Below are 27,119 nucleotides of genomic sequence, written 5' to 3'. Positions count from 1 at the left end.
ACGCTGACTGCACGCTCCATTTATACCCAACTTGTAGCTCATAATGCATATCTGACACAACAGAGCACAGAATCTAACTGGCTATTTCTCAGTCCAATACTGAGAAATATACATGTGCTTAATGTACATGTGCGTTTTACACAAGGAAGTAAATGAGTGCATTAAGTATACACAAGATGCAGGGGCTAGCTAGTTAGTGTAGTGGCAGAGTTAGCGTAGTGGCTTGTTTTGGCAGCTTTGTCAGAATGAATACCACTCACCATGAAATTGAGTGTCTTTCAAGAGGTTAGCAATATTCTCTAATGAGAACATTTCACATACTGTAGTGTAAGCATTCGTGGGTGCTTCAGTCATATGTTATGTTTGATGCACTGATTTGCCCTGAAGCTACAACATTGCCAGCATTTTCAGATGGTGGAATGTTATCTTTTTATTGCATATCAGGTAGACTATGGGGTATTAGTTTCCCCATGGGCATGGAAAGTACTTATTCAAATTTACTCTGTGCTGGTATGTGCTGGATCAATGTAAAATTTCCCATTGACTGAGTATAAATAGCAACATTTGTGAAACACTACAGTGAAAGAGTCACCCCTGGGCATTCAACAAAAGATTACATACTGTAGAGTACAGAAAAAGTGGTGTTTTATGGAAACAGTATTCAGGTCTATGTAACAAAGTGTGTTATGCTTTTGGATTATGCTGGGGGTTCCCCAAATTTTTTTGTCACCAGCCAGTTGAGAAAAGTAGCCAGCTAGGACTGTTTATGGCGGAGAGACAATTTGTTCTTATAATTTTTACTGAAAACCCAAATAAAAGCCATTTATCCAACAGCCAGCACTTGGGGAACTGCTTGATTATGCAATTTGTTCCTGTTCCAAATGGGACTCTGGTTAAAAATGTAAAGCAAATGTAAATGCTTTATAATGGACAAAAAGAATTTTATTCTTTTTTGGAGAGGTTTTCTGATGAGTGCGATCACTCGTTTAAAGGTTTTTTTTTTACATTTTGGAAGAGTTTTTGAAGATTCAAGTTGCAGTGCATTCTTCACTCCTGGACAAAAAACTAAGGAAAGGGGCAACATGTATACACTCAACGAAAGTGACATCGCTATTGTGAAATCACTGTGAAAACCACCACTAACATCACGTGCAAGGAGAAGCAGCCCACTTTGTTTATCTTTGCGCTACTGTGAACTAAATTGTTGGAGCATTTCTGTAGGTCAGAGGAAGACTCCACTTTGGTAAGAGATGAAGCAGGCTATGGCCAGAATGGTATGTGGGAATACAGCATCTGCCTTAGACCCAAGATTCAAAAAGCTTCTTTTTATGAGTGGGGAGCAGGGAGATGCAATTTTTTAGTGTCTCATATGTAAGACTGCAAAGTTATGGGATCAGAAGGTAAGGTAGAACTTTTATCTATGGATTAGGCTATATCGCTACTCATAACCACATTTTTGTCATTTTGTCATTAATCCTTTTTAGATAATGAGTCGAAATGCATTCCATTTGCAATATTTCTTGTTTAACCTGACCCCGGGCGGCAGTGTAGTATAACGTGTAAGGAGATGGTCTTGTAACCTAAAGGTCACAGATTTGATACCCCGATAGGACATTGCCGTTGTACCCTATATGCCCAGAATTTGTGACATTGTCACATGTTGAAGAATATTTGTTGTACCGTCAAATTATCTGAAGAATTTAAATCACATCGTATCAAGGTGAAAGTTTACACTAGAATCCTGCATTCCAGAACTTCCCATGGTTCAATGATGTTTAGATTTACTGATGAGATTCTTGAACAAAGTTTTCAAAGTGCTTGAGGCTTTAGGTTCCACAGAAGCCTTTATGCAAGGTTGACCTCATTAATCCTGAAGTCCAGGACATTAGTACGGGTCTATACTGAATGGGGAATATAGGACCAGAACAGCTAAATATATGCCATCTTCAAGAACTTCAAGAACCAGTTTTTAATGAAATATCAGTGTGCTTATGTTGCCATCTTTTGAAGCTTTAAAATGTTTAAATGTGACACTGAATTAGGTCCCACAAAGCAGGTCAACTCATTTGTAAATGTTAACATTTTTAGTTGTATTTGTGTGAGACAGATCATTTACCAAGTCATGCAATATGTGGAATGATTCAGAGCCCTATTTTAAATGCAAAAGCACTGTTTTTTTCAGGTTACATGGCATGCAAATTTATCACTGTATGCCCTTGTTTTCTATAAATTCTATTTTGGTATTTAGTAGGTGTTCTTATGTAGATGGATTCTTAGGCAACATGTTCTTTTGGGCTCACAGTTTGTACGGCTGAATATTTACTGAAACAATTGAGGTCAAGTACTTTGGGAGTGGGCAACAGGTTGCCCACTCTTCTATTCTGCTGTCCTTAACTGTTTTTCCTTTTTGTTTTGTGTGCCTGTGTGGGCCTGTGTGTGCACAGCCCTGCTATCTGCGGCACTGGGAGCTCCAAATTCACTTCAGGATTCATGGGCAGGGGAAGAAGAACCTGAATGGAGATGGTCTGGCAGTGTGGTTCACAAAGGAACGCATGCAGATTGGTAAAACCCCTCAAAACTTTGTTATTCAATAAATGAGCATATATTAACAGAAATCTTCTCTACCTAAGTTTTTTTTAAATTTTATTTGAAAAACCACCGGAGGCCTAATACTTTTGGCCTGTAATTAATGTATTGTACCACTTTTGAACAGCAGTGTTGCAGTTAAGAGATAAGGTACTCTTGCTGTAGTGGTTTTTATTCTCATTGCAGAGATGTGCCTCTTTCTGATCTAGCCCTGTGAACTTTCTGAGCTAAGCAGCACACAGTTTGGTAGTTATAGCTGAAACGCTGTCTTCAATATAAGGACAGTGATATAATTTAGTAAATTGACATTAAATCAGAACAGGTGCTTACTTAAATAGTACTTGCCTATGAAGTTGTATGCCTCTGTGCACTATGTGTGTTTGCAGGTCCAGTGTTTGGTAATATGGACCTCTTTACTGGACTTGGGCTGTTTTTGGACACGTACCCCAATGACAACAAGCACCAGGAGGTATGGACACTTTCCATTCACTCTGTGTGCATTGCACCAGGCAGTATATCTTTCCCAACCCCACTATGTACTACCAAGATGGGCTCAGCCATTACTATTGCCAAATCAGTGAATGTCATTTCGGTGCAAAAAGAGAGGATTCATTCAGTTTTGTTTAATTTGTGAAATTTACGTCAGCCAAAGAACATTTAAGTTCATTATTTTTATTAATTACTTAAATGGTCCAGCACTAATTTTGTTTTTGTAAGCATATTCCTTCCTGTCCTTTTTTGGGACAGCAATTTTAATAAATGGGTATCTGACTGAATAGAATATCATATTTGCCATATTTGCTCATATGTTGGATATTAAAATGTGTGTATTACAAAGTGTGATCATTTGGGACAATAGAACAATAGCAGTAATTATACTTAATATGTCAATATGCAACACAGTGACAGTCAAGAAAGCCAACTTGCCTGATTAGCTAGCAGACTACCTTATTGACTTACTGAGACAGAGGGGGGTGGAAAGGTGTGTCATTCCAGCTGGGAAAACGTACTGTGCTTACTGAGCTGGAATGTTTTGCATTGGAAAGGCAATAAACTTTGCCTCTCAGGATATGCCCGTGTGCAAAACAAATTCAGTAAGTGTACACTTACTAAATTACTTATGTCGGTGAATGTTTTCACCGTTATCAGATAGCATGGATTTTGACAATGGAGGTTGACCCAGGGACCATCAAATATTACCGTTTTTTGTATATGGTAAACGGAGAAGCCCGCTCGTCATTAGTGGCTAGTTTGCTATTTAGCCAACAGGGCTAACAGAATGCTTTATTTGGAAGTACCATTGGAATACATGTGATGTATATTTTCAGCAATGTGATGTAATATGCCTTCAAAAGTAGCTTACCATTTTTTAAAAAACAGAAGAATATTTTGCTGATTACTGTTGTTTATAATATAGGACTATATGTACGTAGGACATATTTAAGATAGGAATGATGATAAAATGTCAGCATCCACTTCATGAAATGTCTCAAACTTCAATGTGTTTATGGTGAGAACCATTTTTTTACTCATTTTAAAGTTTGAGCTTGATTATGTGGAAGTTGATACAAATCGATTAAAGCATGTTTCATTGTTGGCAAGTGTATGTGTTCTGTTTGGTTAAAAGGAAAGTTTTGTGCCTCCACTGGGACTCCCGTGGTTAGTGGAGATGGGTCATAACTATCAGCCATCCCTTTCTGCATGATGCCCTTTTTTACACGGCAGAAAAAATAAGCAACAAACAGAAAGTTTTGGGTTTTGGACTGCTTCTTGTTAGGACACTGTTTCTTTATTGTAGTGTACTTTATTTGTATTTTATGACCTATCTGAAGGTGCATCATGTCTCAGTGAAGTTAACACTGAGGATGTGAAGTCCTGTGTATCTCTGTAGTTTACACTGAGGATGTGAAGTCCTGTGTGTCTCAGTGTAGTTTACATTGTTAGGATATGATGTCCTGTGGGTCTCAGTGTAGTTTACATTGTGAAGATGTGAAGTCCTGTGTGTCTTAGTGTAGTTTACATTGTGAGGATGTGAAGTCCTGTGTGTCTCTGTAGTTTACATTGAGGATGTGAAGTCCTGTGTGTCTCTGTAGTTTACATTGAGGATGTGAAGTCCTGTGTTTATGTGCAGTTTACATTTTGAGGATGTGAAGTAATGTGTACCACAGTGTAGTTTCCATTATGAGGATGTCATAGATCTCAGTGCAGTTTAAAAGGATCGTCCTGCATATGTTCCTCTTGTTTTGTGCATCAATGTGGACACAGGCGCAGGAGACGAGGTATATCTCTCACACGCAGGTATCCCTCCTCTGACCAGTCCACAATCAGGAGCATCACCACCTCTACCATCCCTACCATTATATTGGAGGTGGCATCCAACATCTGTTTTCTTCTTCATCTAGTGTTAACATGGCTGTTAATTTTGTTCAGGTCCATATCACAAGCTGCCTCTAGATAGGTGCTCGGCAGCCATTGGTGTATTACGGTTGTGTTTGCCTTGCTAATATTGTGGTTGTGCTGCAATTTGCATCATGGCTGCACTGGCTGAACTTGATATGAACGCCACGGCTGCACTGGTTGAACCAATTAATGGCCCGCAGTCAAATCTTGCTATTGTTCTCTGCATCTGCCTCTCCTCTTGTCTCATAGCGGGTCTTCCCATACGTGTCGGCAATGGTGGGCAACGGCAGTGTGAAATACGATCACGAACACGATGGGCGCCCCACAGAGCTCGGGGGCTGCACCGCCATCTTGCGCAACGTGGATCACGACACCTTCATTTTGGTGCGATATGTGCAGCACAGACTGACGGTGAGAGTGGCTGGGCTACACGTATTGTCACTGGGGGGGACAGATCGCACACACTAACGCAATGTGGCTAGTAACTTCTGACTGAGTGGTTTAGGACAGTGTTTCTCAACCCTGGACCTGGGGACCCACTGCCCTGCATGTTTTATGTCTCCCTGCTCCAACACACCTGATTCAAATGAATGGGTTGTTATCAGGCTTCTGCAGAGCTTGATGATGACCCATTCATTTGAATCAGGTGTGTTGGAGCACGGAAACATCTAAAACCTGCAGGGCAGTGGGTCCCCAGGACCAGGGTTGAGAAACACTGGTTTAGGACATATCCACCCGCCCACTGTAATCATGAAATAATGTTGCTCTCAGAAAAAAAAAAAATTTCTTATTCATTTTTAAACTATAATTTTCTTTCTCAAAAATATGTGTCAAAATTATTGGTGCCCTATTTTCAGTACTTAAGTACTGTGTGCTTTTACTAGAGTGTTTTATGAAGTTGATGAACATATTAGGGGATCTTTAACCATTCCTGCGTAGAGCATTTGTCAAGATTGTTTGGTCTGTATTTGTGGACTGTCCTCTTTAATTCAAATCAGGATCAAATTTGGAGACTGAGCTGGCCATTGTAAAACAATAATATAGAGGTCACATCCTGGTTGGTTTTGAGATATTGTAATTGTTATCTCTGTAGTGTTATCTTTGGGAGGGAGGGTGCTCAAAGTATTGAAAATGCAAACATTTTTAGGCTTATATTTTTAGGAAATCAAATAATTGAATTATTAATTCAATTATTACTCTCTGAGTAATTGTATTAGGATAATTAAATGTAATTTTCATATTTTGCATGCAATACACCATTATGTATTTTTTTTTATACCTTGCTTTTTTCTCTTTTTTTTATCAAGGATGGGATTAATTTTGGAGGGCACTGTAGGCTCTGTATTGATACTTTCATAATAACGGTCTGACCCTAAATACATTTTTTTAGGGAAAATGAAAACACTAATACATTTTTTAGATAAAAAAAAAAACACTTGCAGTTATGTGCTCTGATTGACAACTCTAGCCACGTAAATACTAAATGAAATGCTAAAACTTGAATTGTTTTTAAATTTAGTAACCACTATTTACAGATTTCCAGCATATCAGAGCAGGAGGAATAAGGCAGATTTATTCATTCATGTGTGTTGATCAGTTGTTTGTGAGATGTTCCAGCTTAGTCTTCCAATGATCTTCCAGGTCATGACTAACATTGATGGGAAGCAGGAGTGGCGGGACTGCCTGGACAGGCCGGGAGTGCACTTGCCTCTGGGCTACTACTTCGGTGCCTCGGCCATCACTGGAGACCTTTCAGGTAGCGTCCCACTCCCACTAGCGTCCCGGCTGCAGCATCTCCTCCCAGTTCAGGAGAGCACACACTGACTCACACATCCAGCAGATGAGGCATAGCATACCCTGCTACCTGGCAACCTCCTTTTCTGGAAAAGTATGGTTTAGTATTCATGACTCTGTCCATCCCTGTCGATACATGTCACTGTTTTCATTGATAGCGATGCATTTTATATCCGAAGGAGTTCAACTGGACTCTCATTCACCGTTGCAGCTTGAGCCATTCTGAATCCACATTCTTTTCAAAATTGTTAGGGTTTGTATTACAACTGAGAGAGCTGATCCTGGTGGAACAGTTCGTTTGTGATCTGTCCTTGGCTGGGCACAGAGTATACTTCTAATGTCAAACAAAGCTCTGGACCAGCTGAAGGGGGAACAAAATATAGTTTGCCAGATAAAATGCATTGCTGTAGTCTCACCTTGAACATACAGAGGCATGAATACGCTTTTCTGCATCATTTAGCGATAGCTTCTTAATTTGGCACTGTTTCCATGTTTCTCTGCTCACCATTGTTCTTATCATTTTCATGCTCCTTCTGTCTTGCTCTAGACAACCATGACTTGATCTCATTGAAGCTGTACCAACTGACAGTGCCACACAGTGAGCAGGAGGAGGAAGAGGAGTTCACAGTTCCCAGTGTGGACAACATGGTGGTACGCAGTGGTAAGGCAGTCTGTTAACCACATACACACGTGTCTATGCACACACACACCCACACACACATGCACTATTTCAGTAAATGAAATGGCCAAGGTGTTTGTTTATTTTGAACTGGCTAGTTAATTAACTTGGTTACTTACTATAAAATTAGCAAATCAAATCAAAACTCCAAATAAACTCAAAACTCCAACAATTCTAGCTTATGTTTGCTATAACCTCTAATATAGTTATATTAAAACTTATTGGCTTGCTTGTTACTATATCTAGTTAGCTAATGTAACACTAAGTTAATTTGACCTGGACATTGAGGATAAGTTATTGTGCTGTCAATGTGCAAACACGTTAGACTGGCCTCTTTTATTAGCAACTTGCATTCTTCTCTTTTAACTAGTCAGACATCCATCATCATATTTAAGGCATCCTATGCCACCTGCTGTAGGCTTTCTAAAATGTCAATGGGGCAGTCACACAAGACCGCCCGGTTTAATTAAATTTGGACATTTAATCACTGAATTTTCATCAACGATGCCGTAATATCATCAGTTGTACACACATTAGGTATTATTTGATCCTTTTTCTTAATTTGGTCACCATAGGACCAGCAGTATCTCTGTAAGTACTTGTAGTTACAGTAAAAATGTCATTATTTGCTAGGTAGTGAATTATGGTAGATGTAAAAACAAGAGTAAATCAACTTTGTGAAAGATCATAGTGTTTATGTTTCATGGTCCCCTCTTTTTGTCTTTCAGTCAAGGTTGAGGATGAAGGAATGAGTGGAGTCACGTTGTTCTTCACTATCCTCTTCTCTGTTCTGGGCTGCTTTGTGCTGGGGGTCATTTCCATCGTCCTCTACAGCCGCTGGAAAGAGAACCGTCGCAAGCGCTTCTATTGAGGGAGGGAAAAACATTTGAATTGTTCTACGGCACGAAAGAAAATGTGAAACCTCTGACCGAAGCACTGAGACACGACAAGCAATACTGCTCTCACCAACCTCACCACGAGAACTGACACCCTAACCCCCCCCCCCCCCCCATTTGTAATCTGCACCCTTTAATCCCTGCCTTTAATTGCCTTTAAATGCTAGAGTTGGGGGTGGAGCTAGGGGGGAGCTCTCTTCCCTACCCTGCTTGGCCAGCCATACTAGTGCATTTTATTCCAAATGAGAGTAAAGCCACCACAGAATAAGTGCCTTGGTTATTCTCTGCTATGTCTGTATCATTTGCTGTCATCCAGTTCTTCTGGTTACTGTTGATTTTTTACAGGGTGGGATGTGCCAGGGTGGATCTGCACTGATACATACTGAATAGCCAAGACCCATGGCATTTTTCCAGTCATTTGGTTTCTTCTTTAACATACTAATTTTTTCTGGTTGCAAATACCATGCTGGATTTTTTTTTTTTCATTTTCATGTTTTGGCATAAGTACGTGACTGCATTTTTTTCAAAGGACTACTGTAGAAATTAATGTTATTGCCACATTAATTCCCTTTATTTCCCCTTTGCACTGTCCATTTTCACAAAATTAACATGTCAGAAAGACACTCTGTTTCGTCTTAAATAGTGGGGAGGTACAACAAACGCATAATTCAATGCCCTTTTTAAGACAGTCTTTTTCATTTACTGGTGATACTAACATAGAAGTGTGCTTATTCTGAGAGCTTCCATATTGACATACACCACTTTAAACTGAATGTTCTTTGCTGAACAGGGCCACCTCATTTGGTCTGGCAGAATCATAATCTTAACTCATATCTCTCCTAGAGTTCATCCTGTGTGAAACCATGTGTATTATAAAAGCCATCAGATTCACATAGAACTGTCTCTCCTTTTTAAATGTAACTGGAAATCCTGGAATCATAATCTTTTTTTTATTTTTTTATGTAACAGTGGTTACATTCAACGTGGTTGTATGTCCTGTGTAACATGATTCCTGTGAAATTGTGTGTTGGTGAATGGGAAATTTCAGCATCAGTGTCCTTTGCAGTTGATCAAATAATAATCTTAGGTGATTGTGAAGGAGAGGGTTTGATGCTGTGTGTACTAAAGCTGAGTGTGAAATGACAATAGCTCCTCTTGTATTTCATGTTTAATTTTTTTGGGGAGACTACAGGGGCCTTCCGATCTGGTAAACTTCACTATAAATTCAGCTGCATTGAACCCTGTAATGTTTACCAGTAGCCATTGTGAAGTGTAGTGTATATATAGTGTTTAAGGTGCAGTCAAGCCAGATTAAACGCTTGTTGCAAAATGCATCCAGGCTGGAATTTAATCAAAAGATTTAAATCCTTGCTAACCACCAAATGCAGGTGGTCCTTGGTTCCATAAGTGGCATCTGAAAAAGCAGCTATGGAGTAGTATGAAGTAGTAGGCTATGTTTTCCAAAAGTTTGTAGTTTAAATCTACACCATTACAAGATTATTATTTTTTATATACCGGAAGTGGGTTCTTTCATGAATATAAATAATATAGTGCCCTCCAAAAGTACGGTAGTGGTGGAGTGAAATGTTATTTTTGCTATATACTTAAGGCATTTTGATTTGAGATCAAGAGAGGCAAATATGAGAGAAAAGTAGATTATCTGCTTTTATTTCATGGTATTTACATGCAAGTATGTTTTACCATTTTACGGAAACAGCTGTTTTTGTGTTGAGTCCCCCCCATTTTCAGCTGTGCAAAATGAACAGATGACTGGAAGGTGTTAACTGTTGCTCAGGTGTTTCCTTTTGCATGGATTTATCACATATAAAAGAGCAGCCAGTGTCTAGTCCTAGATTTAGCCTTTGTTTTCATCTCTGAAGATTTAATTTGGAGTCAGAGGTATACACCATCTTAAAGAACTGAGTGGCTGAATATCGACTAATCTGTAAACTGAGAGGAAGGATAGCACAGAAACTGGGTATATTAAGTACAGTGGTTTGGAAAGTCTTGAAAAAGAAAGAAACCTCTGGTGGAGTAGGAAATAAATACCATACTGGTAGGCAATGGAGGACAACTACAGTTGATCACAGACAGATCCTAAGAGCTGTGAAGAAAAACCTTAAACCATTAGTCAGTGAGCAGTCTCCAGAGGGCCAGTGTGAAAATATTGCAAGAATTGAAAGGCCAGATTAGAATTAGCCAAAGTTTTTCTGGACAAATGAGACCAAAATAAACCTTTTCCAAAGTGATGGAAAGCAGGAAGTATGGAAACAGGAGGGAACAGCCTGGGATCCAGAGCCCCTCCCCCATTTCTAGGGGTGCCAAAAATTGTGACACATGCTTTTGAGAAAATGTTTATTTTTTCATAAAGATTTTTTTTTTAATTGAATAATTTTACCTCAAATTTTTAGATTTCTCATGTTTTCAGTGTACAGTCACGGTGATAAACAAGACATTTTCTCTTTTTTTTGCTCATTTTTACCAAGGGTACCAGTAATTCTGGAGGGCACTGTATCCACAAAACATGATTTTAAGAGATTTTCTTTTGTAAAACTCTCAGTAATATATAAGCTACAAAAGAGAAAGGTAATGTTATAGAAAAATAATCCTATAGTGATTTCATCAGTTTCATTTCAGGCAAAGACCAGCACAGGTTTCTGCTGCAGATTGGGGTAGAAGTGAGAACTGCTCCTTGCTGTCGTGTGCGTGTGCACGTGTGTACGTGTGCACGCATTGGGTATACCACTATGTATTCCCTGAATACAGGAAACTCACCATAGAATCAACTCCTACTTGCCTTCCTGCTTCCGTTGTGGTCACTTCATTTAAGTTGGGTTTTGTTTTGGTGAAAAGTAGAACAAAACCAGATCCCTAAAGAACTATTTTTTCTTTGACCAGTCTTGAGCGTCACGCCTAAACCTGCTAATCTTTTCTGACACATGGATGCTGCTTAACCATTTTTTTTTAGAATGAAACTGTTGATGTAGTTGCTTACTAAAACCATGCATAATTGAGTGAATTCAGCTAAACAGGTAAACAGGGATGAATTGTTCACCAAGATTAAACCTAAAATGGGTGTAAAAATAAGTTGAGTTTGATCTACAATGTCTGAGTTTTGACCATGTGATATTCTTGTGATTGTTAATGCTTAGCTTTTGTTTTTGAGCATTTTTGAATGCATGTTTCATGAAAACTAGAAAATGTACCCTATAAATCTTGAAGTGAATTCTCTTGTGCAGTTTATCAGAGGATTCACATCATTAGAAAGACATTTTCAAGGAGAAACACCTCTGGAATTTACATAGCCAAATGAAACTCCGCAGTTAAGAAGGCTGTCATATTTTTGTACTCAAGTTGCCTTCTTGATATTTGTTGAGTTCTACAAATGAGCTCAATTGCAGTCTACCACTGCCCCAAAAGAGCACTATGCCTGGTCAAAACTCTGCTAAACTATTTATGATTCATTTTATTACAATGAATGAGGAAATAAGAAACGTGATTTTGAGAAATGTGATTTTTTTTCCAAATAAAAAAGCACAAATTGCACAGTGATACTCAGGAAGTTTTTGTCTGCAGGAATATACATTTTAAAACCACAAGAAGACACCACTTTAAGTCATGTCAACAGGGTGCAACATTTTCTCTATTTATTCTGAAAAGGATAAAATTCTTTGGAATCTAAAGGACAATACACGCAGTAGGGTTGTGTACATGCTTATTTTTTTCGCAGGGGGAGTGTAACTGTTAGCAGGCGGTTCATAAATGTTTGAATAGAAAGTAATTATAAAATTCTAGTAGCGGTTAAATATTTTTAGGATGCTGATTCAATGTGTGACTTTAAGTTTATAGTCTAAATCAACATGGATGTATGATTATTTTGTAGAAGCCATCCCAGACACTGGCTTGGAAGAAAACCGGAGACATCTACTAAACATTTATACCTGTGTAAAGACATATCATTGTACTAATTGTCTGTCATGTTTGTGTTGTTAGTCATTTGTTGTACAGCTTTAATTACTATGAGCCTGGATGGAAACATTTGTACACACACCCACGATGTAAATGGTAATGCCCTGTGTTTTTGAGCGGTGACTAATTCTGAAGCCTTCATAGATTTGTGCCATTTGTGATTGCAAAGTCTATATTAGTTCCAGTTCTTACAATTGCATAATAATTAAATACAGCTGTTGAATAAGTGGTATCCCTTCTCTTGATTTATTTTTCTAAAAGCAGCCACAAGTATGTTGCCTTCATGAGACACAATAATGAGCTTTTACGAAGTGGGCTCATGATCGGCAAACTGGACTTTGTCGTGCTACAGTTTCTTGCACAAGAATGCATACATACCAGGGTTTTCCCTACCATAGAAAGGCTTAGGCGCAGCGCCTAAGTGATTTTGCGGAGCGCCTTAAGCCGAATGAACGTAAAAAGGCATTTAGGCGACGTATCAGAATGAATGTATGGTGATGCGCTGACAAAAAACAAAAAAAAAAACGGAGAGGTGGCTTTATGGTTTTAAACACTGCGCTATGATGGCATTATAAATAGAAGTGGGTGATTGACAAGCGTTTTTATGCATGGTAGGTTCAATGCATTTACAGAATATAGCGAAAAGATATCTCGATTGAACTAACGTTAGTATGTAACGTGGCTTGGTAGATAAACAAAGTTAGGTTGTGTTCACACGTAACATCTTTTTCTGGCGAAAACCGCTAGTCAAAGCGTTTTTTCATATATTAAAAAACGCTGTTCCAAAATATAGTTGAGAGCGCCTAAGCCCTCTGAAAACCTAGAGAAAACCCTGAATACCTAAATATTAATTTGTACTGCACAGCCTACACCTAGAGTGATTGATCATTTGTCCATATGCATCCCAAAATATAAAAGCCTCCAGAACTGTCCAGTATATAACTTGTTCCCTGTCTTTTTGGAAGAGGTGCACTAGTCCAAATTGGCAGTGGTCCTTTGAGTTTTACACTTCACAATTTTTCTTTTATTGCTGTGACTCAGGACTGAGAACAGATTACTTCAATTCAAGGTTTAATCCTCTTATTTTATGAGGTCCACTGAGATGTAACAAACAGTCAAAAAACGACACCACAGACAACAGAATACTTCAACTAGTAATATATGCATTTGTCCATACATTTTATTATAAAAATAAAATACAAATGAAGATGGGTAAAGAGCAGAATTCTGAACTGTAGTATTGGACTAAGATACACTTTGTCCTTTTCCAATGAGGTTTAACATCTGTTTTTGGATTTTTTTAAACAAAGAGCATAGAAAAATATATCACTTCAATTAAAACAGTCCTTAATAAGCACATAAACAATTATACTATGCTTTGAATTGCAAACAAATGCTCAGAGACTGGTTACAAGTGAAAGACTACAGAGATTGCCATCTGCTAGGTACAGACCAGCACCCTCCTTAAAGAGAACTTCCTGGGGGTTTTGAATGGTATTTCAGTTTTATTGCACATTTTTTATTTGCCCAGACCATTTTTTGTGCAGTGAAGGACTCTTTAGATACCAACATAGGTTTCTGACAACCAGCTGCCTTTCCAATGGCTGGCATATAGAGAACTGTGGTCTAGCACAAGAAAATACACTACAAACAACTCAAGAGCAGCTTGTACCAGTGTTATATTTCCAGAGGATGTACATAGGCACAGATTAATTTTATAGCATTTATTCACAATTATAAACATAAATATCAGTGTTCATATTGTCCTAGCATTTCTTTCCTTGCAAGTTGCATGCGCTACAGGAAATGGTTCCAACAGAAGGTAAAATTGAACATATTCTTTGTTTCTTTAGACATATACAACCTCTGGAGACATAATGTCAAAGCACAAGCCTAGTTATTTTAAGTGTATTTTCTTGCTTTACATCACAAACCCTCGAATGCTCTTGCAAAAACTTTGAAGTCTGCAGGTTGTCCGACTGTTGTAAAATGTATTTCATTGCACACAAAATTGTTAGGGCCTACTGAAAACAGCCCAGGTCCAGTTCCTATCCCTGGTGCATTTCATTCAGATCTCAGTCACTGTACAGGGGACACCAGAGTATAACAGCTGTTTTAATTGTGTATTTGGCTTTGTTACGGGACCTCATAAGACTTTCCAAAGTTGTTTTAGCTCACTAAGATGGGTGCATTCATAACCAAGATTTCGACTAAGAGCAGACATATACACGCCCCTAGAAAAGGAAACTGTGGGACACAGGTTGCTGTACAGCGACATGCTTTTTACAACTTGTTACAACAAAGTTACAGTCATTTAGCTATATAGTGGATAGCCACACTATCAGTCCTTATAAGGATCATTATTTGGTGGAAGCCAGTCGAAAACATGATTGTCTGCTTGGATGTTTCCAGCTTTGTCATACGCTAAATTGAAAATAGAAGCTCCAAACCTGACAAACAAGGCAAGGGATAGAATGTAATTCCCACAAAAGAACATCAACAACATTCTGGCTTTCACTGTTCTCCCCACTCAGGATACAAAAGAACTATTTTTTAGTCAAACATTTACGAAGCACACAGAACAGAATTATGGAAATAGGTAGTTTTATTTAACAGGTAAGCTTAGCACTTTCTTTGAAAAAAAGGAGTGCACACCCCGACAGTGCAGTTTACCAACTGCATTGAGAATAGTATTGCTTCTGCTGACAACTAGTGAAAACCGTTACATAAAAAGAGGACATCACTGCAGCATACACCAAAGGATCAAAGTTGTTGCATAGCTAAGTATGATACAGTACTGAGGAATATAATGCAACAACCCAGATAAGTGGTCAAGAAGACAGGGTGGATGGGTCATATGAGACTGGATGCTGTCCTCAGGGCGTAAGGGCAGAGAGGAATTAGGGGCCAGTGGTAAGTGTGTCTTGAGGACCCCAGGGTTGAGGTTAATTTTACAGTGACTAAACTGACAATTATCCTGCCCACAGTGAGCTGATAAATTCACCACAGAAATTTACATACGTGAAAAGCTGAAACTAAAGCTCAGGGGAAAAGAAGGGCCAAGACAGATAATGAATGTAGAAGGACACTGCCCCCCTCCCCTCTACGGCTGCCTGAACTTTTTGTAAGATGGGATTCCTGAGAACAAACACATGGGACTATGGGGCAATGGTTCAACAGAGCACAGGAGAGGGGACTGAACCACACGTACACTAAATCATATCACATCAACAAATAAGGAAACTGACACTCACATAACAAAAATCACTCTCGCTTTAGTACAAAAAAAGACATTCATCACTTGCGTGTCTCAATGTTATATTGACATTTACAGTTTTAGAGAAAAATAAAATAACAATTTCATTTGCGCTAAATAGCCCTTAGTTTTCCTTTTTTTTTTTTTTTTGCTGGTGGAACATGTTTAGGCCAGAAGACATTTCAATGTTTCTGACTATACTAACCATTTATTTTCAATAACCAAATAGCTTAATCCAGCCACACTGTCTAAGCACAATCAAACCAACTTCACAAAAACCAAATGCACTGATCATGAAATAAAGTTTTTTTCACCATTGCCAAATGCGCAAAATATTCAACAAAACAGGAAATGGTGATTTCTGGATGATCATAGTTGAAGCATAACCAGTTTGGTCGAATTGTCCTGAAGTAAAATAAAACTACTGGAAGACACATTGTCCCAGTGATCTGCCATTAGGCTTAATCGTTTAAAGCTGGAGTTATTGCTGCACAGACTGAAATCCTCTCGTAAAGGGACAGGTGTTGATCTTAAAGAGACAGAACTGAGGATGCATGCTGTCAAAGGTCCTGGTGCATCATATTTATGGGCACAGGTTAGGACAAAGCTGTTCTTAACATGGAACCACCACCAACTGCATGTGAACACGTCTACTCTTCTTCTGTGAACATATAGCTATGGGGCCACATTGTCAAACCAACGGAAAGAGAAAATCTCACCGAGTCTGTTTATCCACCAGTTTACTGTTTGGGTTTCAACCTCTCCCCTCAAACCTTGGGTGATTTTTATAATCATCAACCTAACCTTTGTAAAGGGACCTTTGATCGCGGATGCAGCAGCCAGAACTTTTGCCTGGATATTTTTGCAAGTCAATATAAATATGTGGCCGCTACATGTTTTCCAGGAACCCTCAAAGACAGCACAGTGCCTCATGATTGACAATAAACGTGCCTGTAGAAAATGGAAGCCGCCCAGTTTCATTTTCATGAATTCTATGAGTTTCTGGCTGAGCATGTCTCGGGTTTTGCCCAATGTAATTCACCTTTTTTCCTCATTTGAAAATGAAACGAAGACAAGCCACCACAACATAAACACAAGTAAATGCTAACTCGGTGACAAAGCCGCAGTTATTTTTTCAAACAACTAGAATGCTGAGCTTATTCCAAGCACTACATATTTTCACAGCACAGCACTTTCATTTTCCCACCAGCCAGCTCTACTGATCTGCTCTGCTGCAGAGCCAGACGACCACAGTCCCGAGTATCACAGCTGAGTAGCAGCCTTCAGAGAGAACTGAGAAACCTACAATGCAGCGGCACTCCCCTGAAGTAGGGCTTCCTAAGCCTGCTCTGCAGCATGCAGCTGACAGGCTGGTCTTCGCAGCCACCACACTACAAGCCGCAACTTGTACTGTTCTCTCGTTTCTCACAATCACCTGTCAGTAGTCACGTACGTACGCATCACAGGCCCAGTGCATATTGCATCACCAGTGCACTGTAGAACCAACGGGAGTAACCTGAATATTTGAAGCGTGGTTGATTTGAAGCTCATGCACGGAAAACAAAGGGGCAACCATAGTGGTCAAGCCCTGGCCGCGGCTCGGTGGTTTACGCTACAGGTGTTCGGACTCTAATGTCCGAGATGAGATTCGGCCGGTTCCCCCAAGCAAATCTTTCCACCCTCAATGCACCCAATCTCCTCCATGCTTTGGGTTTCACCCCTCTGGTCTGTCACCTTAAAAGTGGTATTAAATTATATTTGTACAGTCCTGGGGTTGTTAAATGGTGGCCTCAGAAATTCAGATATCCCCTGAATTTCTGAGGCCCTCCCGTTTAGGAAAGCCAATTTCTGTGAGTCTGTGTTCTATGCCGCAACACTGGCAAATATATGAGCTCTCCTCCCAAACATGCGATGCCAAGCCGCTTCTTAATTTAACTGCAGTTCTCCAGCTAGTACACACATTTTGTCCAAGGAGGACATTTGACAGGCATATTGTAGGCACCAATCCCAGCAGGAGGTGGGTGGGATTCATTGGTGTGTGATGAGACGAGCATGTCCCACAGGCTGTGATCCCCGCCTTCCCAACAACACTCTGGTCAGTTGTGCCAGCCGAAACCTGCACCGGTAGAAACCGTATCAAATGCCCGCCTGTGTAGCCTGGTCACACGACAGCCTTAACAGGCTGAGCTATCCAGAAGTGTCCATGGAAAAAGCAACATGGTCACACTGCACGCACAACCAAGAAAAATCCCTTGAGCTTTGGGAAAACCTGCTCAGAATGGAAAACACATCGGAACCAAAAAAACAAACCTTTTTTTCCTTAAAAAAAAAAAAAAAAATTCACAGCAGCCCAGACAAGGGCATTGTTGCTTGAAAAGACCATTATATCAGTATCAGTCAAGGCAGAGAAAACAATAGTAATAATAAGGCATACAGTGATAAAGCAGCAATGCCTCATGCAGCAAAAAAAAAACCTCTAATCTGATATCATAAAGCACTTTAATTTGTGAACCCAACTTGAGTTCATTTCACCAACTAAAAGTACAAGAATAACTAGAATAATAATATTCTTTCCATTAGACCCCTGAATCCTACTCTCCCTATAAAACTCGTCTCCATCGGTACACAGAAGTCCAACAGTCTAGGCACTCATTTGAGATACGGAATTTTGAAATTATAGGCTTACACCAACTGTAGGTTGACACCGTAGGCCACCTCATTTGCAGGCTCCATTACACACAACCACCTGGGTGGGGGCTGGTTTCTTTCGCATAATGTCACATGCCCAGTGTCTGAGTGCAAAATATAAGGAGAGTTTTAACTGCACTGGGGGGGGTGACATTTTGCAAACCCAAACAGCAATTCACATCATGGAAAACAGGTGCAGCAAACCAAGCCTCCAGCACTGACATCTGTGCCCCATTTCACCCCAACAAAAAACAAAACCTACCAATTAGTGACGCTCACTGACAAGGTTTATAAAATTACAAAGGAAAATAAATTTTAAAAAACTCCTCTCCATTTTAAATTCAAGCTTAGCTTGTGTTTTTGGTTATTAACATCAAATGTGGATTGGGAGTGGAATGAGTCGTATTTTCAGAATGAAGCTTGCCCAAGTGTAAGCATGGGTGTATAGTGCAAAAAAAGAGTTCAGTCCTTTCCTCAGTGTCTTAATCCTACATCCCCTGCCCACCTGCTCGTCCACAGCATCTCTTTCACAAAGTCACTCCTCGCCTCTCTCCAACCACACGATTCCACTGAGTATTTCACCTATGGCTTTTCACTCAGGTTCACACCGGATAAAACCAAGGTGACCATATTTGAGACTCAACAGCTACTGAGCCCCAGGGAAAATGCAGAAAAAACATTGCAATTAAATACACCAGCAACAGCATTTGCATTTTCACCATCGTTCCAACGAGTATCATAATGAAGCGATACAGCCATCTGATAGGCTGATGGACTGCGCGGCTCAGCTATCGTCACAGAGTGATAAGTAACGAAAACAATGACGGAAGCACCTTTCCTTCGCCTTCCTCAAGCGCAGATGCTGAAGCCACAGGTGGTGTTCCTCAGACCAGGCCTCCTGCATGGTTACTGCCAGTAGGATGGGGCTGAGAGGGCTGAGAGGGCTGCACTTTGTGCCCGTTGGCATGGCGCTCGGAGCAGCAGTCCCCACAAGCTCCCTGGCCCGGTGTTCCCTGCTCTCCGTCCTCCTCGTCCATGTCCAGCCGGCACACGCACACCTCGATCCCTGAGTCGCCCGTAACGTGCCTCCGCCGGGGCCCGGGCTCATCCTGTTCTCCTCGCTCATCCCCCGCAGGCGCTTCGGGCCGCCTGGCCCCCACCTCTGACTGGCACGCTCCAGCCGCTACTGCCGGTGAACCCGAGGTCTGCTCCGCCCCTGGCTCTTCCTCCATGGGCGTTTCCATTATCACGCCCGCCGCAGGGAAGGCAGCCGGCAGCAGGATTGCGGGAAGAGTCACAGTTGGAGCCTCAGAATAAGGCGGGGGAGGAGTCGGGGGGTGATCAGCAACCTCTTCATAATCTGGGAGTTTGAAGTCTGTCCACAATCCTAATGATGAGGAAGCAGAAAAAGAGAATTCCTTGCTAATAAAATTTTTTTAAACCTGTTGGATGCCACACATTTCAAAATACAAGCAGCAAGATTCATTATTTGTCTGAATAATATGCCAGAATTCACAAACTTTACACAACATTAATCCAATTTTACTTTAAGTGCTAATTAGAGCATACAGAAGCTGTTGCTTAGCTGGCAAACTGCAAAATAGGACAGAAGCATCTCAGAAGATGATGCATTCTAGTGCACACACTACCAAAGTACAAAGGTCAGTACAGTGACAGGACGGGGTTACAGTGATTAGGCATTCCAAACAGTTCTGTCCACCTGATGAGAAAGCTGGTTGTGTACTTGATACGAAGACAAACTCAGCCGAAATCGAACCACAGCAAAACACGGTGCCGCATATAACTGTGTGCATACTCACTGCAGCTTTACAACTGTCCGTTTAGTGACACTCCAGCTTCTTTAATTTAAGTGAGGCAAGATAGCCTATATTGTTTGTAGTACAGTAATTGGCGTCATTTTGATATCAATACTTTTAATGGCAGGCCTAGATTTTGCCAGTTTGAATGAATGAGTTATAGACAGTGCTTTGTGTGAGCAACTTGGCATTTTTGTATGTTGAAAATGTGTTTTTTATGAGACTGAATTTACCACAGGTGGACTCCAATCAAGTTGTAGAAACATCTCAAGTATGATTAATGGAAACAGGGTGCACCAGAGCTAAATTTTGAGTGTCATAGCAAAGAGTCTGAATATTTATGTAAATGTGATATTTCAGTTTTTTATTTTTAATAAATTTGGAAAAATTTCGGAAAATTCTAAAAACCTGTTTCCGCTTTGTCATTATGGGGTATTGTGTGTAGATTGATGAAAATAAAAATGAATTTAATCAATTTTAGAATAAGGCTGTAATGTAACAAAATGTGGAAAAAAGTGAAGGGGTCTGAATACTTTCCGAAGGCTCTCTATGCAGTCCTCACATTTTAGCAAGCCCAAATGCATGAGACGTTGATTGAAAAAAACATGTACTGTGCTGCCTGCTTTCATAAATAAAATACTAGCAATAAAAACCTTGCTTCCATAGTGCATCCAATTTTTGTTCAAATTTCCGATCAACAGCAGTTGGATGCGTGATGTCGTAATTACAACTTCTGAACTTGAAAGTGGAAGCTAAGGAGGAGCACTTGCAGGCAAAAAAAAAATAGCCGAAGTTCGGTTCCACAGCAAGTATACGCCCAGCTTAATGCCTTTGTCTCAAACACAGGTAAGGAGGTGGAGTCAGCATGTGGGGGGAAAGAGTCACTCACGGGGATTATGGGGTGGGGGCAAAATGAAGGAGCTTGAGGCACCCTGGTAGGCCATGAGGCTTATCTCTCTCTGCCGTTGCTCCTGCTGCAGACGCATCTTCACCCGCCGGTGGCGGTATGCACAGCAGCAGCTGAGCATAATGATTAGGGTCCATACCAGCCAGAACCCTGAAATGCAGAAAAGCTCCAAGTGGATAGTGCCCTTATGCACTGATTGGGGACCAGTCATGTTACTCCAAATCCTGGTTAAAACTGCCTAAGAAATAGTGACTATCTTCACTCAGAAACAAAGGCTGACACAAGTCTAAACCTACAACAGTCTCTATAAGAACACAGTAGATATGTATATGTGCCATATTCACAATCAGATATAAAGTAACATACCAGATGCTAAATTAGTGGCCATTCATTTGTGCATGAAGCAATAATAGTGTTATTCTATGTTTAAAAAATAAATCAAACATGATCATTAGTTGGGCGCACATTACTGATAAAGTCAACTTTGCAGAAAAAGCGAGAGAGAGAACGTACACCACAGCTCATAGTAGTAAGTGCAGCACTCCATCTCTCCGCAGCAGTAGCCCATTTCACATCGATATTTCTCATTGTTCACTCCAAAGCATAACTCTTTCCCCTGGAAACAGAAACAAAATGAAATGTAAGGGGCGAAAGTACGGCAGTTAGAAATTGACTCGGAACCGCAAGACGTAGCCTAATAATAAAAATGAAACTTTTGTAGCACGTATGTTAGAGGTTTAACGTAGCTGTGTGTAACGTTCATTTTATTCATGTACCTATTTGATATGATTCAATTCGTTGTGCTGTAGTGTTAAACGATCAATGTGCGCCAGAATTATTACTCTGATTTAGCTAGACTAACTATAGGGAGCTCATTTTCCGCTTCAAGTACCAATATACCACAAGTAGGCTACCACTTATTTTCAGCCATGAAGTAGACGTAATCATACACTATATGAAAAGCGGTAGCAAATAATGGTAACGCCTATAAATAAAAACTGGTAGCTAAGTGAGCAGAAAATGAAGCTAGCAAAAACGTTAGGCTATCGTTGTCAGGTAGAGCTAACGTTAAGCAAGAAAACTAACTAGACTAGCTAGCGAGCTAATATAGCTACATATCGATAGCTATAACAACAGATTACTTCCACCTAAAAAAAACTGCATATGCTAGGTAACATAACTCAATACTTAGCTAGCTAGCTAGGATAAAAAATAAATTACGGAAACCGGTAGTTGGAAACATTGTAAGTAGCTAAATAACGTTAAGTAAGCATTAACATTACTTTAAATAATTCGACAACCAGTTAGTTGTTAGACGCAGGATAACTGAAGTTATGCTAGCTAGCCATGACTTTATCCCGGCGATTTCAAAACAAAACAGACACTAGCGGGCCTTCTTACAACTGTGAACCACGGGCTGAAATGTTCACTGTACCCGACCCCGAAAGCGATGCCCCCGTTTACCTGTACCAGACACATCCCTGTGTAAAGCAGATAGAAAATAGGTCGTAGCGTCTTCTCCGACATCTTTCCTGGGTTCAGGTCCACAAAACTGCGACTGATATACTGCTACAAATCAAATAAAATTATTCACTTTATTCTTACTTTTACAGTACCTACATGTTTTCCACACAAAAAAGCTAGCTAGCTAGCTCCCTTCCTTCCTTCCTTGATAAGGCTATGAACACACCCCGAGTTTGTTGCTAGCTAGCTAATGTTAGCAATCTAACGAGCTGGTTAGCAACTAAGTTAGCTAAACTGCCATTGGAGGGCAGCCAGCAGTTGAAGTTGTGAACATTGTAACTAGCTATTGGATTTTTTGACCTCACGTTACACATACATGTAAAGCGACAACTAATTAGCGAGACTCTGTTTTGGTTATACTTTACATCCGAATTTTAAGACAAATCTGAACTTAGATAGCAAACTGCCTTCTTATCCAAATTCCTCGTGTGCTTAAGTGATGGTTACCTTCAAATGTAGCTTATATTTCACAAAAGATTTCAGTTTAGCTGCTGCATTTTAAATTGGCCCAGTTTTGCGCAATGAAGGACAGATAATTAGACTACGTTTCTTAAAAGAAAACTTAATCACTTCAGAAACGGCAGTAAAAACTTAATAAAACATAACTGTAGCAGCCTTGTCCCCAATTTGTTTTGCTAGCAAACTCATCTATGTGAAGTCTGTTAGTCTAGGCTACAGTTAAGTTCTCTCTCCATTTAATAATTGGGGATCTGTTCTGACATGCAAAAGTATCATATTTTAGACAATTATGTTTTAGTGGGAAAAAGTTGTCCAAAACTCCAAAAAAGCAATCACTTTTTCAATCACAGTTTTTTTTTTACGATTGCTTTGACTCATTTTGCACATCAGAATTTCAATGTACAAAACTCAAAATGCAAAGTGCCGAACTGACTTTCAAAATTCATACTCTAAGACGCTACATCCTATGCTGACATACAAAGTGCAAAACTACAATGTGCCAAACTCTAAATCATATGCTCCATTCTCAGAAAACAGCCACCTAATATTACAACAATGTTCAAATGCTTATTACTACAAATGCAGATCACTAAATCAATTCAACAGGTGTTTGTAGTCATGTCTCAGTACTTCCAACAACCTTGCCCAGGTGAGTAGCATTGCAACACAATTGATAATCTCTTCACCACTACATAAAAGGCTGCGTAGAAACCTGAATGGCAGTTTCTGACAACATGGAGCAGGCCGGTGAGGCTGAGGTTGGTAACGAAGGACAGGGTCGTGACCCTCTGCTGGGGGCATACAACTCCGTGTGCCTCATTCATTTTCTGGATGGGCTGTACAACTGTCTCGTACAGCCAACTGCTCAGATGGTGTTCATCATTGTCTGGGACAATGTAAACTCCCATCGTGCATTGGCTGTGCGAGACTGGTTTACAGCCCATCCAGAGTTCCTATCAAAATTCCTTCCACCTTACTCCCCCTTTCTGAACCCCATCGAGGAGTTTTTCGTATACCTTCCACCTCGGCCTTCCACGTCGGCCTGGAGGTGGAAAGTATACAATAGGCGTCCATATAAGCATGCAACGCTCCTTCAGGCCATAAATGAGGCATGTGATGACATTACAGCCAAGCAGTTCCAGGGGTGGATAAGGCACTCTAAAAGATTTTACCAGCGCTATCTTGCCAACGAAGACATCACATGCGACGTCGACAAAATTCTGTGGCCAAATGCAGCGGAGAGGCAAAATGCTGCTTAAGCACCGAGAAGCAGTTGTTTTTTTTTAACTTTACAGTAGAGTTTGTTGTTACTGTAACTGTTTTTGCTTTTACTGTTGCTTTTGTTTTTATTGTACAATACAGTTGAGTTTACAGTACTGCATTACTGTATGATTTTTCTTTAATGGTTAAACTTCATATAATCTAATCTAATATTTTGTTTGTCTTTCATAAAACACAAGTGTTATACTGCACAGGGGATCACAGGGGATGCTTTCTGTACATAATGTCAAGTACTTATGAGGAAATGACCATTGCATAGTCTTTTTTGCTAACAAGTATGTTGTGTTTGACCGCATTATTTGATAATGGCCGTTGTATTTGAAAATGCACCGATAATTAAACTTCAACGATGAACATATCCACTGTTCTGACACTATGATAAACTTTAGCATGAAATACAATCTAATTTGGTTCAGTTGTTTCTATTGTGCATGCTATATATGATTTTGAGCCCAAGATTAGGAGTATAGCATTTTGCGTTATGACCAAAGAATACTTTCAAACTCTTTTTTGATCAGAAGGATTTTGTGTTTGGCAGCATTATTTGATGATGATTGTTGTATATTGAAAATGCAGCAATGATTTAACTTCATTGTTTGAAATATCTAATGTTCTGGTGCTGTGATAAACTTTTGCATATAATATTCCCTGATTTGACACTGGTATTTTTATTTTGCATGCTTTATTACATTTTGAACCCAAAATGAGCAGTATAGCATTCTGTGTTAAGAGTTTTGCACATTGAAACTCTGTTGTGCAAAATGAGTCAAAGCAATCGTAAAAAACTGTAATCTATTTAAAAATTAACCTAATGGAAAAGGGAACGTTTTGGATTGATTTTTCTCACTAAACGAGAATCTGATAGGTAAATAGGGAATAGGTAAATTCCCACCTCTTCAGGCTGCACCTCTCCCCATCCCTCCCTTCCCCCCTGTAAATGACTAAACTTAGGGTTGTAACTAGGCAGCTGTCTCATAGGTGACTTAGTTGATGCGCCTGTCTTAACGACTACTTATATTTTTTTTTTTTTTTTTTTTTCCATAGATTGCGTTGTTGCCGTTCTCGTTGTTAGTGTTGATCAGTTTAACCATCAGGGTCCAAGTTGAACTATGCGGTTGTTCCCTGTACTTGGACCGGTACTTCTCTCTAGGGGTTTCGTCATACTTGTTCCTGGTTATGGTTATACACTTTGTTGTACGTCGCTCTGGATAAGAGCGTCTGCCAAATGCCTGTAATGTAATGTAATGTAATAGATCTTCCTAGGTCCAGTCACTTTTTTGCGGAGGGCGGCGGTCTTGGTACACTGACTGCAGAAAAAACCCGCTAGATAATCCTAACGAGAACAGTCGATTGTCAAGTGCATAGACGTAGGCTTCGTTGGTGAATGGGGTGATTTGATTGACACATGGTGAAAATTAACTGAAATTTATAAAAGTGTTGTTCAAAGCTGCATCGAATTGAACCGTGGTAGTGACAGCAGCAGTGAACTGGCAAAAGCGGTAGTAATTGGAATTACAGTGAATTGAATTGATTAAACTACTAGAGAATAAATGTCAAGATCAGATACAATGATAAAATGATCTGTAAATAACTTTTTTTATCACGAGGGGTTATTTAACTTGATAGCTAGCGTTAACACTTAAATATTTAATTGCATTTTATCTCATGCAACGTTTAATTTGGTTGCATTTTTTTTGATGCAATATTATTTGATTACGATTTAATTGATTCAGCATTCATTTAATAATTTTTTTATTTCCATCCCTCATACAAAAGGCTATCCCATCCATGATATGATTCTGTTTGGAAAATATAACTCTTCTTAAAAGCCACTAGAGGGCACCAAATTTCCATTATTCCCCTAAAAAAATTCTCTCACAGCAAGCAGTTGGCCAAGTAACGAGACTGAGGAAGATGTGATTATGTGATTTAGCAATTGGTGGATTCTAACAGATTTGATGGTATATATAACAATTAGAAAGGTTTGTTCAGTATTTCACAGTACAGAGTCTGAGAAGATTATCATTCCTCTGCAGGTTTGTAAAAGCAAGCTATTTCCATGCTATAATGGCCTTTCAACACAAAAAAAAAAAATGGTTGTTGGTGCTGTTTTTCATTTGTGTGTATACATTTTCCCCTTGAGTCAGTATCTGAATACCCACCACTGACTGGCTAATTTAAATAAATGCGAAATGATTGCTTTTACCAGAAATTATACCTCTAAATGCACATTCAAAGAGATAATGCTAACATCTGACATTCTTGCATATAATAAATCCCTTAAAATGCCCTACCATTCAGTTACGAGAATCTCCACCTTGTTCATCGCGAAAGCAATTACATTTTTTCCTCCTTTCTTTGAGCCAGTCCTCTATACTAAGGGACTACCTAAATCTATGGTACGTGCATAGTCTCTTTATTTAATGGGATTCTTGACACAAGTGGAATCCATATAGTCCTCATCACACAAACATGCTTATGGATATTAGTGACAATAAAACAAAATGTTTATGGCCTTCACTTTAAATATTCACTCAAGTGAGGGTTTCCAGCGTGAGTTCGCACTGAGTCTTGACAATAAATAGATTTCAGACCCTGCTTAACAGCTCTTAAATGGCCAGCTTAATGGCATTTTCATCATTCCAACAACCCCAAGGTGATGCCAGGAAGAAGATGCAATGGATTCACTCTCTGGATCCAGGCTGATATTCTGGTTAGTGGATCAAGCACAAGCCTTTGCTAGTCTTTAGTGATGGGGGACTGTGTGATAATGCTTTGTCTGTGGTTTATCATACTTAAGAAGATTTTTGTTTCATTTAAAAAATGACTTCAATACGATAATTAGGGCCCAGTTAAAATCTGA

The 27,119-nt window shown here is 39.7% G+C and overlaps 2 protein-coding genes across 2 annotated transcripts in view; one reads left to right on the top strand and one right to left on the bottom strand.

Moving 5' to 3' along the window:
- Positions 1-12,554, top strand: part of LOC118237094 (VIP36-like protein) — a 30,303-nt gene extending 17,749 nt beyond the window's left edge. Inside the window, exons 3-8 of the mRNA XM_035435531.1 lie at positions 2,445-2,562; positions 2,973-3,055; positions 5,236-5,397; positions 6,628-6,742; positions 7,328-7,441; positions 8,188-12,554. Coding sequence (XP_035291422.1) covers positions 2,445-2,562; positions 2,973-3,055; positions 5,236-5,397; positions 6,628-6,742; positions 7,328-7,441; positions 8,188-8,330 — 735 coding nt within the window. The 3' untranslated portion in view covers positions 8,331-12,554. The remainder of the gene's footprint in view (positions 1-2,444; positions 2,563-2,972; positions 3,056-5,235; positions 5,398-6,627; positions 6,743-7,327; positions 7,442-8,187) is intronic.
- Positions 12,555-13,470: 916 nt separating this feature from the next.
- On the bottom strand, positions 13,471-22,895 carry LOC118237095 (WW domain-binding protein 1-like). Its single transcript, XM_035435532.1, has 4 exons — positions 22,457-22,895; positions 21,506-21,608; positions 20,975-21,142; positions 13,471-19,655 (listed from the first exon to the last, which is right to left on the bottom strand). Exons 1-4 carry the CDS (start codon positions 22,517-22,519, stop codon positions 19,153-19,155), a joined length of 837 nt encoding a protein of 278 aa, XP_035291423.1. The 5' UTR covers positions 22,520-22,895; the 3' UTR covers positions 13,471-19,152.
- Between the last annotated feature and the right edge of the window lie 4,224 nt (positions 22,896-27,119).

This window comes from Anguilla anguilla, chromosome 10 (assembly GCF_013347855.1).
Source record: "Anguilla anguilla isolate fAngAng1 chromosome 10, fAngAng1.pri, whole genome shotgun sequence".
Taxonomy (NCBI): domain Eukaryota; kingdom Metazoa; phylum Chordata; class Actinopteri; order Anguilliformes; family Anguillidae; genus Anguilla; species Anguilla anguilla.
This window is presented reverse-complemented; position numbering and strand designations above follow the sequence as displayed.